The following is a 17500-nucleotide window of genomic DNA, read 5'->3' on the forward strand; positions in this document are numbered from 1 at the left end:
AGAGCTGTGGGTCTTTCTGGGTAAGTCTCTAAGAGCTGTGGGTCTTTCTGGGTAAGTCTCTAAGAGCTTTCCACACCTGGATTGTGCAACGTTTGCCCATTTGATAAAAATTCTTCAAGCTCAAATTGGTTGTTGATCATTGCTAGAAAACCATTTTCAGGTCTTGCCATACATTTTCATGTAGATTTAAGTTTTAAAAAATTAACCCGGCCACTCAGGAACATTCACTGTTTTCTTGGTAAGCAATTCCAGTGTATATTTGGCCGTGTGTTATAGGTTATTGTCCTGCTGAAAGATGAATACATCTCCCAGTATCTGTTGGAAAGCAGACTAAAACAGGTTTTCCTCTAGGATTTTGCCTGTGCTTAGTTCAATTTCATAAATTTTTGTATCCTGAAAAACTCCCCAGTCCTTAACGATGACAAGCATACACATAACATGATGCAGCCACCACTATCCTTGAAAATATGGAGAATGATCCTCAGTAATGTGTGTATTCGACTTGTCCCAAACAAAACACTTTGTAGGGGTGTGTGGGTCCTCTAATTTTTTTGGAGGGCATCTAAAGCTAATTTCCTGCATCTCTACACAATATAATATGACCAATGGCCCTTCCAACCGTCTCTATTTAGAATAACAAGTCATCAGAAATGTCCAAACATCAATCTAGGTAAGGGATCATTATTACATATGTTTAAGTGATTGATAAGACTGAAATAGATCAATGATAATTCAATATTAAATATTGTGTTGCAAAAGATCCTAACAAATGAACAACTCTTACCAGTAAAGTACAAAGACTTTTCATTGTCTACTAAGACAACCTCTACATCAAATTTCAGCACGCCAGACCCCTACCAGCCTAGTCAATAACTCAACTCTCTCCCCGACCCCTACCAGCCTAGTCAATAACTCAACTCTCTCACCGACCCCTACCAGCCTAGTCAATAACTCAACTCTCTCCCCGACCCCTACCAGCCTAGTCAATAACTCAACTCTCTCCCCGACCCCTACCAGCCTAGTCAATAACTCAACTCTCTCACCGACCCCTACCAGCCTAGTCAATAACTCAACTCTCTCCCCGACCCCTACCAGCATAGTCAATAACTCAACTCTCTCCCCGACCCCTACCAGCCTAGTCAATAACTCAACTCTCTCCCCGACCCCTTCCAGCCTAGTCAATAACTCAACTCTCTCCCCGACCCCTACCAGCCTAGTCAATAACTCAACTCTCTCCCCGACCCCTACCAACCTAGTCAATAACTCAACGCTCTCCACGACCCCTACCAGCCTAGTCAATAACTCAACTCTCTCCCGACCCCTACCAGCCTAGTCAATAACTCAACTCTCTCCCCCGACCCCTACCAGCCTAGTCAATAACTCAACTCTCTCCACGACCCCTACCAGCCTAGTCAATAACTCAACTCTCTCCCCGACCCCTACCAGCCTAGTCAATAACTCAACTCTCTCCCCAACCCCTACCAGCCTAGTCAATAACTCAACTCTCTCCCCGACCCCTACCAGCCTAGTCAATAACTCAACTCTCTCCCGACCCCTACCAGCCTAGTCAATAACTCAACTCTCTCCCCCAGACCCCTACCAGCCTAGTCAATAACTCAACTCTCTCCCGACCCCTACCAGCCTAGTCAATAACTCAACTCTCTCCCCGACCCCTACCAGCCTAGTCAATAACTCAACTCTCTCACCGACCCCTACCAGCCTAGTCAATAACTCAACTCTCTCCCCGACCCCTACCAGCCTAGTCAATAACTCAACTCTCTCACCGACCCCTACCAGCCTAGTCAATAACTCAACTCTCTCCCCAACCCCTACCAGCCTAGTCAGTAACTCAACTTCCCCAGCAACTTCCTTCCCATGTTTTGCTTTTTTGTTTCAAGAAAATGTTTGGAAAACAAAAGTTGAATAAAAACCCACATATACCTACACATTAACACACATGAACAGCAAATTCTCCATATAATTCATATCATAGTGCTAATGGTACTGTAGAGCTCTTTTTACTTGTATAGCTGGGTCGCCCCGTCCTGCAGCGCCCCAACACACCCCACTCAGCTTGAGGATCTCAGTGAAACATTCATTATTGGTTTCGGGTGTGTTAGGCCAAGGCCAGAGTATCAACAGTACGGCGGACCCCCAGTGCCAGGCCTTAGCAAGCCCAACAGCTAGGGATTGGCTAAATAGGTATCTCCCCTGACATGGGCATGTTTTCAATACAGTATAAGCCATCCAGACCTAATATTAATGGAAAAAATGTATGTAATAAATGCATCACTAGCCACTTTAAACAATGCCACTTTATATAATGTTTACATACCTTACATTACTCATCTCATATGTGTATACTGTATTCTATACCATTTACTGCATCTTGCCTATGCTGTTCGGCCATCACTCATTCATATATTTTTATGTACATATTCTTATTCATTCCTTTACAATTGTTAGGTTAGATTACTTGTTAGATATTACTGCATGGTCGGAACTAGAAGCGCAAGCATTTCGCTACACTCGCATTAACATCTGCTAACCATGTGTATGTGACAAAAACAATTTGATTTGATTTGACCTTTATGAAAGTTGCACAGTATACCCTTAATCTTGTTAAAAATAATCTAATCTAGTAATGCATAACTTGACATTTCTTCCATCCATTGTGGGAGGATAACCAACCTTCCATTTAATGGCAATGCATTTTTTAGCCGGTATAAATGCTAGGTTATACAGTTTCTTCTGATAACAGTCTCCAGTATCAACATTTCCACACAAACAAAAACAGGGAGAAGGGAGAATCTGTAGACATGCTGAGATAAAAGAAGATACTCTTTGCCAGAATTCAGTCGGTCTTCACAAGACTTAAGACATATGCAAATATGTTCCCTTTTGTGTTTTTACACCCCCAGCAGAATAATTACATTTCTGAGTGCATGATGTTCAGGTTCACTGGCATATTTGACTCATTTCAGGAAACGAGGTATCACTAATGGAGAGGAATTTAACGTAAAGCTTTAAAAAAAATCTAAGTGCGTTTCTTTTGAAGAAATGCAAAAAAATTCTAATTTGGGAGCCAGGTTTTCCTGTGTCTACCCTTCTCAATGGCAATGTTGTGCTCACTGAGCCTGTACTTTGTCTACTTTCTAAGGTTTTGATCAGTAACCATGGTAAAATATTTTGCCATGGGGTCGTATCGATTCAGGGCCAGATAAAACTGCATTTTGCTTTGTGCTTGTGTTTCCCAATAAGTCATGTAGTTTTTTTTTTACTGTGTTGTAATTTAGTTTATTCTGATTGATTAGTCCTGAGGCTTCAATGTGTTAGTAGAACAGGTTTGTGAACTCAGGACCAGCTGGATGAGGGGACTGAGGCTTCAGTGTGTTAGTAGAATAGGTTTGTGAACTCAGGACCAACTGGATGAGGGGACTGAGGCTTCAATGTCTTAGTAGAACAGGTTAGTGAACTCAGGACCAGCTGGATGAGGGGACTGAGGCTTCAATGTGTTAGTAGAACAGGTTTGTGAACTCAGGACCAGCTGGATGAGGGGACTGAGGCTTCAGTGTGTTAGTAGAACAGGTTTGTGAACTCAGGACCAGCTGGATGAGGGGACTGAGGCTTCAGTGTGTTAGTAGAACAGGTTAGTGAACTCAAGACCAGCTGGATGAGGGGACTGAGGCTTCAGTGTGTTAGTAGAACAGGTTTGTGAACTCAGGACCAGCTGGATGAGGGGACTGAGGCTTCAATGTGTTAGTAAAACAGGTTAGTGAACTCAGGACCAGCTGGATGAGGGGACTGAGGCTTCAGTGTGTTAGTAGAACAGGTTTGTGAACTCAGGACCAGCTGGATGGAGGGGACTGAGGCTTCAATGTGTTAGTAGAACAGGTTAGTGAACTCAGGACCAGCTGGATGAGGGGACTGAGGCTTCAGTGTGTTAGTAGAACAGGTTAGTGAACTCAGGACCAGCTGGATGAGGGGACTGAGGCTTCAGTGTGTTAGTAGAACAGGTTAGTGAACTCAGGACCAGCTGGATGAGGGGACTGAGGCTTCAGTGTGTTAGTAGAACAGGTTTGTGAACTCAGGACCAGCTGGATGAGGGGACTGAGGCTTCAGTGTGTTAGTAGAACAGGTTAGTGAACTCAGGACCAGCTGGATGAGGGGACTGAGGCTTCAGTGTGTTAGTAGAACAGGTTTGTGAACTCAGGACCAGCTGGATGAGGGGACTGAGGCTTCAATGTGTTAGTAAAACAGGTTAGTGAACTCAGGACCAGCTGGATGAGGGAGACTGAGGCTTCAGTGTGTTAGTAGAACAGGTTTGTGAACTCAGGACCAGCTGGATGAGGGGACTGAGGCTTCAATGTGTTAGTAGAACAGGTTAGTGAACTCAGGACCAGCTGGATGAGGGGACTGAGGCTTCAATGTGTTAGTAGAACAGGTTAGTGAACTCAGGACCAGCTGGATGAGGGGACTGAGGCTTCAATGTTTTAGTAGAACAGGTTTGTGAACTCAGGACCAGCTGGATGAGGGGACTGAGGCTTCAATGTGTTAGTAGAACAGGTTTGTGAACTCAGGACCAGCTGGATGAGGGGACTGAGGCTTCAATGTGTTAGTAGAACAGGTTTGTGAACTCAGGACCAGCTGGATGAGGGGACTGAGGCTTCAGTGTGTTAGTAGAACAGGTTTGTGAACTCAGGACCAGCTGGATGAGGGGACTGAGGCTTCAATGTGTTAGTAGAACAGGTTTGTGAACTCAGGACCAGCTGGATGAGGGGACTGAGGCTTCAATGTGTTAGTAGAACAGGTTTGTGAACTCAGGACCAGCTGGATGAGGGGACTGAGGCTTCAATGTGTTAGTAGAACAGGTTTGTGAACTCAGGACCAGCTGGATGAGGGGACTGAGGCTTCAGTGTGTTAGTAGAACGGGTTTGTGAACTCAGGACCAGCTGGATGAGGGGACACTCTTATTTGCTCAGCTCTTGGTATTGCAGGGCTTGGTAATGATATGAGAGAGTGGTTACTGTATTTTAGATGTTTCCAAAACCCAATAGCTCTTTTTTAGTTTTTATTATTAGTGGATATTAGCCTAATTCTGCCCTGCATGTGTTGTTTGTAGTTTTCCTCTGGACATGTAGGAGAATCTTACAGAACTCTGCATGCAGGGTTTCAATGGGGTGTTTGTCTCATTGGGTGAAATCTTGTTTTGCAAGTGGACCCCACACCTCGCTGCCATAAAGTGCAATTGGTTCAATGACACATTCAATTCTTTTTAGCCTAATATGAATAGGCATTTCAATTTGAATTTGTTTTTAATGGCGTAGAATGCCCTGTGTTCTTTCTCTCTCATTTCATTCACTGCCACATTTAGGTGTTCAGTTGAGCTTATTTTTAAACCTTAGTAATTGTAGTGTGTGCAGTACCCTATATATTTGAGAACTTTGGTCTAATTCCCTGAGATTTGGATCGTCTCTGAAAACCTGTTACGCTCGTTGAAAGATGAAGACCAAGGCCCAGGGTGGTAGGCGTACATTTGACTTTTATTTAAAATGACACAAAAAAAACAACAAAAAAAAAAAATAAATATATATATATAAACAAATGTAAAGTTCTGTAGGGTGAGACAGCGACTGTGCAAAAACAAGATCCCACAATCTAAGGTGGGAAAAAGGTCTGCCTAAGTATGATTCCCAATCTGAGACAACGATAGACAGCTGCCTCTGATTGGGAACGATACCCGGCCAATAAAGAAATAGAAAACTAGAATGCCCACCCAAATCACACCCTGACCTAACCAAATAGAGAAATAAAAAGGCTCTATAAGGTCAGGGCATGACAAAACCATTGTTTTATTATTTTGGGGGTTTACTGCCAGGGCCCATGTCTGGCAGTACTGCTCTAGCAGGTCCAGGCTCTGCTGTAGGCCATATGCTGTTGGTGACAGCAGGCAAAGGTCATCTGCGAAGAGCATGCATTTAACCTCTGAATTATGTCATGTTTTACCCTCTACATCCCTTTCAATGACTTTGTAGAACAGTCCTATATGCTAAGTAGAATCAAATGCTTTTTGGAAGTTGATAAAGCAAGCGTACATTTTGGTATTATTTTGGTGGACATGTTTATCTCTCAGGGTGTGTAGGGTGTAAATACAGTGCATTCGGGAAGGATTCAGACCCCTTGACTTTTTTCACATTTTGTTTACGTTACAGCCTTCTTCTGAAATTCGTTAAATTGTTTTTTTTCTTCCTCATCAATCTCCACACAATGCCCCATAATGTCAAAGCAAAAACAGTTTTTGGGAAATTTTTGCAAATGTAGAAAAAACTGAAATATCACATTTACATAAGAATTCAGAGACTTGTCCCGAAGACACTCCTGCGTTGTCTTGGCTGTGTGCTTAGGGTCATTGTCCTGTTGGAAGGTAAACATTTGCCCCAGTCTGAGGTCCTGAGGTCGTGAGCGCTCTGGAGCAGATTTTCATCAAGGATCTCGCTGTACTTTGCTCCGTTCATCTTTCCCTCGATCCTGACTAGTCTCCCAGTCCCTGCCTCTGAAAAACTACTCACAGCCTGATGCTGCCACCACCATGCTTCACCGTAGGGATGGTGCCAGGTTTCCTCCAGATGTCTCTTGGTATTCAGGTCAAAGAGTTCAATCTTGGTTTCATCAGACCAGAGAATCTTGTTTTCTCATGGTCTGAGAGTCCTTTAGGTGCCTTTTGGCAAACTCCAAGCGGGCTGTCATGTGCCTTTGACTGAGAAGTGGCTTCCACGTCTGGCCACTTTACCATAAAGGCCTGATTGGTTGAGTGCTGCAGAGATGGTTGTCCTTCTGGAAGGTTGTCCCATCTCCACAGAAGAACTCTGGAGGTCTGTCAGAGTGACCCTCAGGTTGGTCACCTCCCTAACCAATACCCTTCTCCCCCACTTGCTCATCTTGGCCGGGTGGCCAGCTCTAGGAAGAGGCTTGGTAGTTCCATTAAGAATGATGGAGGCCAGCCACTGTGTTCTTGGGGACCTTCAATGCTGCAGACATTCTTTGCTACCCTTCCCCAGATATGTACCTCGACACAATCCTGTCTCGGAGCTCTACGGACAATTCCTTCGACCTCATGGCTTGGTTTTTGCTCTGACATGCAAATGTGGGACCTTATATCAGCTGTGTGCCTTTCCAAATCATCTCCAACCAATTACATTTACCACAGGTGGACTCCAATCAAGTTGTAGAAACATCAAGGATGATCAATGGAAACAGTATGCACCTGAGCTCATTTTCGAGTCTCAAAGCAAAGGCTTTGAATACTTATGTTTTTTTGTTTCAGTTTTAGAATAAGGCTATACCATAACAAAATGTGGGAAAAGTCAAGGGGTCTGAATGCTTTCCGAATGCACTGTATTATCGGTCGTGTGATGTTTTGGTATAAATTAGATTTTGCTTTTAGTCAAGACCCTTTTTTCCCCCTCAATTTTCGCCTAATATGACATACCCAAATCTAAGGAAGTTTAGAACTCTTACATTTATACAGAAAACTTTCCACAGGTTACTGTTCACAAAAATGCCTCTGTAATTCTTAGGGTCAAATTTGTATCTGTTCTTAAAGATCGAGTACTTGATTCCAGATGTAAGAGAAATAACTCTGGACCAAATAAAACAGTTTTAATATAGCCAATTGAAATTTTGCACTACTGAATTTGAGCATCTCATTTAGGATGCAATCAGGTCTACTTTTTTAAGTTTGTGGGCCTGAAGTTTCTTTATAGAGCTCCTGGTCATTAATTGGGGAGTCCGAGAGAGAGACAGAGAACTCTCTCTTTCTTGCTTTGCTTTCATTTTTTAAGACATTCATTTGTACAAAACTATTCAACTACTGTATTTCTTTGAGTCAACTACTCACCACATTTTATCCACTGCAGTGCTAGCTATCTGTAGCTTATGCTTTCAGTACTAGATTCATTCTCTGCTTTGATTGGGTGGACAACATGTCAGTTCATGCTTCAAGAGCTCTGATAGTTTGGAGGACGTCCTCCGGAAGTTGTCATAATAAATGTTTAAGTCTATGAAAGGGGGTAAGAACCACGAGCCTTCTAGGTTTTGTATTGAAGTCAATGTACCCAGAGGAGGACGGAAACTAGCTGTGAAGAGGCGACTCCGGGATGCTGGCCTCCTAGGCAGAGTTCCTCTGTCCAGTGTCTTTGTTCTTTTGCCCATCTTAATCTTTTCTTTTTATTGGCCAGTCTGAGATATGGCTTTTTCTTTAAAACTCTGCCTAGAAGGACAGCATCCCGGAGTCGTTTCTTCACTGTTGAGACTGGTGTTTTGTGGGTACTATTTAATGAAGCTGCCAGTTGAGGACTTGTGAGGCGTCTGTTTCTCAAACTAGACACTCTAATGTACTTGTCCCTTTACTCAGTTGTGCACCGGGTCCTCCCACTCCTCTTTCTAGTCTGGTTAGAGCCAGTTTGCGATGTTCTGTGAAGGGAGTAGCACACAGCGTTGTACGAGATCTTCAGTTTGTTGGTAATTTCTCGCATGGAATAGCCTTCATTTCTCAGAACAAGAATAGACTGACGAGTTTCATAAGAAAGTCTTTGTTGCTGGCCATTTTGAGCCTGTAATCGAACCCACAAATGCTGATGCTCCAGATATTCAACTAGTCTAAAGAAGGCCAGTTTTATTGCTTTTTTAATCAGAACAACAGTTTTCAGCTGTGCTAACATTGCAAAATGTTTTTCTAATTATGAATTAGCCTCTTAAAATTATAAACTTGGATTAGCTGACACAACATGCCGTTGGAACACAGGAGTGATGGTTGCTGACAAGGGGCCTCTGTACGCCTTTGTAGATATTCCATTAGAAATCAGCCATTTCCAGCTACAATAGCCATTTACAACATTAACAATGTCTACACTGTATTTCTGATCAATTTGATGTTATTTTAATGGATGTTTTTTTTCAAAAACAAGGACATTTCTAAGTGACCTCAAACTTTTGAACGGTATATATATAAACTCAGCAAAAAAGAAAGTCCTCTCACTGTCAACTGCGTTTATTTTCAGCAATCCTAACATGTGTAAATATTTGTATGAATATAACAAGATTCAACAACTGAGACACAAGTTCCACAGACATGTGACTAACATAAATGGAATAATGTGTCCCTGAACAAAGGGGGGTCAAAATCAAAATCAAAAGTAACAGTCAGTTTCTGGTGTGGCCACCAGCTGTATTAAATACTACAGTGCATCTCCCCATGGACTGCACCAGATTTGCCAGTTCTTGCTGTGAGATGTTACCCCACTCTTCCACCAATACATTTCTGGGGGGAATGGCCCTAGCTCCGATCCAACAGGTCCCAGACGTGCTCAATGGGATTGAGATCCAGGCTCTTCGCTGGCCATGGCAGAACACTGACATTCCTGTCTTGCAGGAAATCACGCACAGAACGAGCAGTATGGCTGGTGGCATTGTCATGCTGGAGGGTCATGTCAGGATGAGCCTGCAGGAAGGGTACCACATGAGGGAGGAGGATGTCTTCCCTGTAACGCACAGCGTTGAGATTGCCTGCAATGACAACAAGCTCAGTCTGATGATGCTGTGACACACCGTCCCAGACCATGACGGACCCTCCACCTCCAAATTGATCCCACTCCAGAGTACAGGCCTCGGTGTAACGCTCATTCCTTCGACTATAAACACAAATCTGACTTTCACCCCTGGTGAGACAAAACCGCGACTCGTCAGTGAATAGCACTTTTTGCCAGTTTTATCTGGTCCAGCGACGGTGGGTTTGTGCCCATAGGCGACGTTGTTGCTGGTGATGTCTGGTGAGGACCTGCCTTACAACAGGCCTACAAGCCCTCAGTCCAGCCTCTCTCAGCCTATTGTGGACAGTCTGAGCACTGATGGAGGGATTGTGAATTCCTGGTGTAACTCGGGCAGTTGTTGTTGCCATCCTGTACCTGTCCCGCAGGTGTGATGTTCAGATGTACCGATCCTGTGCAGGTGTTGTTACACGTGGTCTGCCACTGCAAGGACGATCAGCTGTCCATCCTGTCTCCATGTAGCACTGTCTTAGGCGTCTCACAGTACAGACATTGAAATGTCTTGCCCTGGCCACATCTGCAGTCCTCATGCCTCCTTGCAGCATGCCTAAGGCACTTTGAAGCAGATGAGCAGGGACCCTGGGCATCTTTCTTTTGGTGTTTTTCAGAGTCAGTAGAAAGGCCTCATTTTAGATTTTTTATTCAATGAGTCGGACGCAAAGGATTTACTTCAGACAACAGACAAGGCCCAAATCCCTGTCATTCACATGAGAAAGAGACAGAGATATCGGGGACGTAGGTCTGGGGGCTTTGTAAGGATCCGATGGCGAGTGGGTAATCTGCCCCTACCATCAGTCCTATTAGCTAACGTACAATCATTGGATAACAAATTGACGAATTACGATCACAAATATCCTACCAACGGGACATTAAAAACGGTAATATCTTATGTTTCACCGAGTCGTGACTGAACGGATGAATACAGCAGGATTTAAGCTGCATCGACAAGATAATACAGCTGCCTCCAGTAAGACAAGGGGTGGCTGTCTGTGTCTATTTGTAAACAACAGCTAGTGCACGAAATCTAATATTTAAGGAAGTCTCAAGGTTTTGCTCGCCTGAGGTAGAGTACCTCATGATAAGCTGTAGATCACACTACTTACCAAAAAGAGTTTTCATCTCTATTTTTCATAGCTGTCTATTTACCTCCACAAACTGATGCTGGCACTAAATCCGCATTCAATGAGCTGTGTAAGTCCAAACAGGAAAACGCTCATCCAGAGGCGGCGCTCCGAGTGGCCGGATTATTATTAGTTAATGCAAGGAAACTTCAATCCATGTTGCCTAATTTCTATCAGCATGTTAAATGAACAAACAAAGGGAAAAACCTCTAGACCAACTCCTACTCCACATACAGAAATGCGTACAAAGCTCTCCCTCGCCCTCCATTTGCCAAATCTGACCATAATTAAATCCCCCTAATTCCTGCTTACAAGCAGACACTAAAGTAGGAAGCACCAGTGACTGAGTCAATAAAGAAGTGGTCAGATGACGCAGATGCTAAGCTACAGGACTGGTTTGCTAGCACAGACTGGAATATGTTCCGGGATTCTTCCGATGGCATTGAGGAGTACACCACATCAGTCACTGGCTTCATTAATAAGTGCATCAATGACGTCTATACTAGGCGGTGTCATAGGAAGGCCCTAAAAATTGTGAAAGTCTCCAGCCACCCTAGTCATAGACTGTTTTCTCTGCAACGGTACGGCAAGCGGTACCGTAGCGCCAAGTCTAGGTCCAAAAGGCTTCTTAACGGTTCCACCCTCAAGCCATAAAACCCCTGAACAGCTAATCAAATGGCTGTTTATCATCTATGCATAGTCAACTCTACCTACATGTACATATTACCTCAATTTCCTTAACATTGACTCTGTACCGGTACCCCTTGTGTATAGCCTCGCGACTGTTACTGCTTCTCTTTAATTATTATTATATATATATTTTTTACTTACCTATTTTTTACTTAACACTTACTTTTCTTAAAACTGCATTGTTGGTGAAGGGCTTGTAAGTAAGCAGTTCACTGTCAGGTCTACACTGGAGGAGACAGAGAGAGAAGCACCTTTTGGCAGCGATTACCGCTGTGGGTCTTTCTGGGTAAGTCTCTAAGAGCTTTCCACACCTACATTTTGCAACATTTGCCCATTATTCATGCCATAGATTTTCAAGCAGGAACATTCACTGTCTTCTTGGTAAGCAACTCCAGTGTAACTTTTGGCCTTGTGTTTTAGGTTATTGTGCTGTTGAAAGGTGAATTAGTCTCTCAGTGTCTGGTGGAAAGCAGACTGAACCAGGTTTTCCTCTAGGATTTTGCCTGTGCTAAGCTCTATTACATTTCTTTTTTATCCTAAAAAATACTCCCTTGTCCTTGCTGATGACAAGCATACTGATAACATGATGCAGCTACCACCATGCTTGAAAATATGAAGACTGGTACTCAGTGATGTGCGGTGTTGAATTTGCCACACATACTGTATAACATTTTGTATTCAGGACATAAAGTTAATTTCTTTGACACATTTTTAGAGTTTTACTTTAGTGCCTTATTTCAAACAGGATGAATGTTTTGGAATACTTTTATTCTGTACAGGCTTCCTTCTTTTCACTCTGTCAATTAGGTTAGTATTGTGGAGTAACTACAATGTTGTATGGCCAACCCTAAGTTTACTCCTTTCACAGCCATTACATTCTGTTTTAAAGCCACCATTGGTGTCATGGTGAAATCACTGAGCAGTTTCCTTCCTCTCTGGCTACTGAGTTAGGAAGGATGCCTGTATCTTTGTAGTGACTGTGTGTTTTGATGCACCTTCCAAAGTGTAATTTTAATTTCATCATGCTCAAAGGGATATTCAATGTCTGCTTTAGTTTTTTGTTGTATTCTACCTATAGGTGCCATTCTTTCCGAGGCTTTGGAAAGCGTCCCTGGTTTTGTGGTTGAATCTGTGTTTGAAATTCACTGTTCGAGGAACCATACAGATGATTGTATTTGCAAATAAATTCATTAAAAATCCTACAATGTGATTTTCTGGATTTTTTTTTCTAATTTCGTCTGTCATAGTTGAAGTGTACCTATGATGAAAATTACAGGCCTCTCTCATCTTTTTAAGTGGGAGAACTTGCACAATTGGTGGCTGACTAAAAACTTTTTTTGCCCCACTGTATGTGTGGGGTACAGATAGGAGGTAGTCATTCAAAAATCATGTTAAACACAATTATTCCATGCAACTTATTAAGCACATTTTTACTCCTGAACTTATTTAGGCTTGCCATAACAAATTGGGTTGAATACTTATTGACTCAAGACATTTCTGCTTTTAATTTTTAATTAATTTAGAAAAATGTATAAAAAAAATATTTCACTTTGAAATTATGAAGTATTGTGTGTAGACCAATGACACAACATCTGAATTTAATAATTTTTTTCATACAGGATGTAAAACAAAATGTGGAAAAAGTCCAGGGGTATGAATACTTTCTGAAGGCACTGTAACATTACAACGGTATGAATCAAATCAAATGTTATTTGTCACATACACATGGTTAGCAGATGTTAATGTGTAACGGCTTTCTAATGGTGAAGGAGAGTCGGACCAAACTGCAGCGTGTCTATTGTGATTCATCTTTAATAAACCAACGTAACACACAACAAAACACTAACCCTACAAAACGAAAACCGAAAACAGCCTATACAAGTGTCTACTAACCTCTAACCAGGACATCAAGACACACAGGACAATCACCCACAATACAACCAAAGAATATGGCTGCCTAAATATGGTTCCCAATCAGAGACAACGGTAAACACCTGCCTCTGATTGAGAACCACTTCAGACAGCCATAGACTCTCCTAGAACACCCCACTAAGCTACAATCCCACTATACACACATTCCAAAATCCCAAGACAAAACACACCACAATACAAAAACTCTATGCCACACCCTGGCCTGACCCAATACATGAAGAAAACACAAAATACTTAGACCAGGGCGTGACATAATGCGAGTGTAGCGAAATGCTAATGTGTTTGTAGATTTGTATTGTAGATGGACTGAGGTGAATGAACCTTTAGCAGTCAAGGTGATAATGTGTCATTTTTGCTGTTCTCCAAATAGCATTTTAAAGTGTCTGAAATGCAGTAAACGTGATTGAACTTTCACCCCCCCCCACAACCCGGTTCACCATGGTTACGGCCATGTTTTATTTTTGTTAATGTTTTTAACTGTAATGTATCTATGTTAATATTGAGTTAGAGTGTTTGGTCTAGACAACGGCCGCCCTCCTGCAGTTAATAACCTAGTTCACTACTCTCAGTTGACTAGAATCAATATGTGTATCCTAGCTTTCATTGATGTGGACAGACGCCTCAGGCCAGTCGTTCGTTTTTGAGCACCAGGGATTGAGGCAGAATATTAGAACATTAGACGTTATTTGGTATTGCATGAAAGCTGCAGTAATAGTAAAAAGCTAAAAAAACACACACACACACAGACACACACACACACACACACACACACACACACACACACACACACACACACACACAGACACAGACACAGACACACACACACTAACACACACACACACATCCTGAGATGTATGTGAATTTAGCTTTGGATTTTAACCACTTCCTCCAGTGAGGGGCTCAGTGAGAGGCTCAGTGATTGGCTGGCGTATATCTGTGGTCAACACACTTTTTACTCAGATGTGAGATAGGTAAGTGTGTGTTTGTTTGTATGTAAAACAACTACATCTAAACACCAGCAGCATTCAAACCAACCAAATCTAAAGCCGAGTGGGGTGCCAGGTAGCCTAGCGGTTACCCGAGCTGACAAAGTAAGAAAAAGTCTGTCGTTCTGCCCCTGAACAAGGCAGTTCACCCACTGTTCCCCATTAGGAATTGTTATTAAACTAGGCAAGTCAGTTAAATAATGGTTACATTTTTTTTTGGGGGGGGGGGGGGGGGGAGATCATAACTTTCTGATCAGTACTTCACATTCATATCTATTGAATACACTTCACTCACATATCACATACTTCTTCTCTCCCCCCACCAAGGTGATGGATACTCTGTCCATGCTGTCCTACTCCACGGTCGCACAACAGGCAGGAATCAAGTACGTCTCACTTATATTTCAACCTTAACAAAGTGTGAAACACTGGGGCTCAGTGATGTCATCACTTCAGCTACTTTTTTTCATTTTTTATCAACATAACATTTAATTGATGATGTAATAATGTAATGATGATGTAATATCTGGGATACTTCCCCTTTTTTAATTTTTTTTTAATCAACATGACATTTAATTGATGATGTAATAATGTAATGATGATGTAATATCTGGGATACTAACCCTTTTTTTTTGACAGGCCCTTTCCATCAGAGGAGAGTCTGAAAGACGAGGATATTTACAGTCATCTGAAGGACCTGATTGAGTAAGTCTGTTGATCTCTCCATATGGACATTTCATTTCATCTATCCATATATACCATTGATAAACAGTATGTACAGTTGAAGTCGGAAGTTTACATACACCTCGGCCAAATACATTTAAACTCAGTTTTTCACAATTCCTGACATTTAATCCTAGTAAAAATTCCCTGTCTTAGGTTAGTTAGGATCACCACTTTATTTTAAGAATGAGAAATGTCAGAATAATAGTAGAGAGAATGATTTATTTCAGCTTTTATTTCTTTCATCACATTCCCAGTGGGTCAGACATTTACATACACTCAATTAGTATTTGGTAGCATTGCCTTTAAATTGTTTAACTTGGGTCAAATGTTTCGGGTAGCCTTCCACATGCTTCCCACAATAAATTGGGTGAATTTTGGCCCATTCCTCCTGACAGAGCTGGTGTAACTGAGTCAGGTTGGTAGGCGTCCTTGCTAACACACGCTTTTTCAGTTCTGTCCACACATTTTCTATGGGATTGAGGTCAGGGCTTTGTGATGACCACTCCAATACCTTGACTTTGTTGCCCTTAAGCCATTTTGATACAACTTCGGAAGTATGCTTGGGGCCATAGTCCATTTGGAAGACCCATTTGCAACCAAGCTTTAACTTCCTGACTGATGTCTTGAGATGTTGCTTCAATATATCCACATAATTTTCCATCCTCATGATGCCATCTATTTTTTGAAGTGCACCAGTCACTACTGCAGCAAAGCACCCCCACAACATGATGCTGCCACCCCCGTGCTTCACGGTTGGGATGGTGTTCTTCGGCTTGCAATCCTCCCCCTTTTTCTTCCAAACATAACGATGGTCATTATGACCAAACAGTTCTATTTTTGTTTCATCAGACCAAAGGACATTTCTACAAAAAGTATGATCTTTGTCCCGATGTGCAGTTGCAAACCCTAGTCTGGCTTTTTTATGGCGGTTTTTGGAGCAGTGGCTTCTTCCTGCTGAGCGGCCTTTCAGGTTATGTCAATATAGGACTCGTTTTACTGTGGATATAGATACTTTTGTACCTGTTTCCTCCAGCATCTTCACAAGGTCCTTTGCTGTTGTTCTGGGATTGATTTGCACTTTTCGCAACAAAGTACGTTCATCACTTGGAGACAGAATGCCTCTCCTTCCTGAGCGGTATGAGGTCTGCGTGGTCCCATGGTGTTTATACTTGCGTACTAGTGTTTGTACAGATGAACGTGTTACCTTCAGGCTTTGGAAATTGCTCCCAAAGATGAACCAGACTTGTGGAGGTCAACATTTTTTTTCTGAGGTCTTGACTGATTTCCTTTGATTTTCCCATGATGTCAAGCAAAGAGGCACTAAGTTTGAAGGTAGGCCTTGAAATACATCCACAGGTACACCTCCAATTGACTCAAATTATGTCAATTAGCCTATCAGAAGCTTCTAAAGCCATGACATCATGTTCTGTAATTTTCCAAGCTGTTTAAAGGCACAGTCAACTTAGTGTATGTAAACTTCTGACCCACTGGAATTGTGATACAGTGAATTATAATTGAAACAATCTGTCTGTAAACAATTGTTGGGAAAATGACTTGTGTCATTCACAAAGTAGATGTCCTAACCGACTTGCCAAAACTATAGTTTGTTAACAAGACATTTATGGAGTGGTTTAAAAAACAGTTTTAACGTACACAATGGGGCACAAAACAGACCATTGTGCATCTATTACCAGAATTCGAACAAAATTAGCAGGGACCGAGAGAGAGAGAGAGAGACAGACAGAGAGAGAGAGAGAGACTGACAGAGAGAGAGAGACAGAGAGAGAGAGACAGAGAGAGAGAGACAGACAGACAGACAGACAGACAGACAGACAGACAGACAGACAGACAGACAGACAGACAGACAGACAGACAGACAGACAGACAGACAGAGACAGAGAGAGAGAGATTGAGTGTAAGGCTCAGATGGTTTGATTAGACTTGAGATTGATCCCGCTTAGCAGACTTGACATACTGCGTAGTGTATATGTCTGCCTGTGAAACAGCACCCCCCTGTGGAAAACCATGACAAAGCACCGGGGTCGATGTTTGGATTGAGGCAGTTCCTTCACCTACCCTCTCTTTAGCTTTACAATGGCCTCATCTCAAAGAGAGTATGTGTGTGTGTGTGCGGGCCTGTTTGTGTGTCAGTGAGAACGTTCTAGAGGATGAGGAAGAGTTGTATGCTCCAGTCTACGGGTTGGATGACACCGATGAAGGAGGAGAGATCTATGAAGACCTGATGAGGACCGAACAGCACCCTACACTGGTACACTCACTCACCACACACAAACACACACACACACACACACACAAACACACACACACACACACACACACACACACACACACACACACACACACACACAATAATGTTACTGAAATGTTACTGAAATATAGTTTTTAACAGACCTTGAGCAGTATGTGTATGTTTGCCCCC

General features: G+C 42.5%; 1 protein-coding gene across 2 annotated transcripts in view; it reads left to right on the plus strand.

Annotated features, from left to right (window-relative positions):
- The window catches only part of vav3b (vav 3 guanine nucleotide exchange factor b), a 125060-nt gene that overhangs the window by 28795 nt on the left and 78765 nt on the right, over positions 1-17500 (plus strand). For both annotated transcript variants that reach the window (XM_065013787.1, XM_065013788.1), the window contains exons 3-5: positions 14662-14720; positions 14974-15039; positions 17212-17329. In XM_065013787.1, the coding sequence (XP_064869859.1) occupies positions 14662-14720; positions 14974-15039; positions 17212-17329 (243 nt within the window). The remainder of the gene's footprint in view (positions 1-14661; positions 14721-14973; positions 15040-17211; positions 17330-17500) is intronic.

Source organism: Oncorhynchus nerka, linkage group LG9b (assembly GCF_034236695.1).
Source record: "Oncorhynchus nerka isolate Pitt River linkage group LG9b, Oner_Uvic_2.0, whole genome shotgun sequence".
Taxonomy (NCBI): Eukaryota; Metazoa; Chordata; class Actinopteri; order Salmoniformes; family Salmonidae; genus Oncorhynchus; species Oncorhynchus nerka.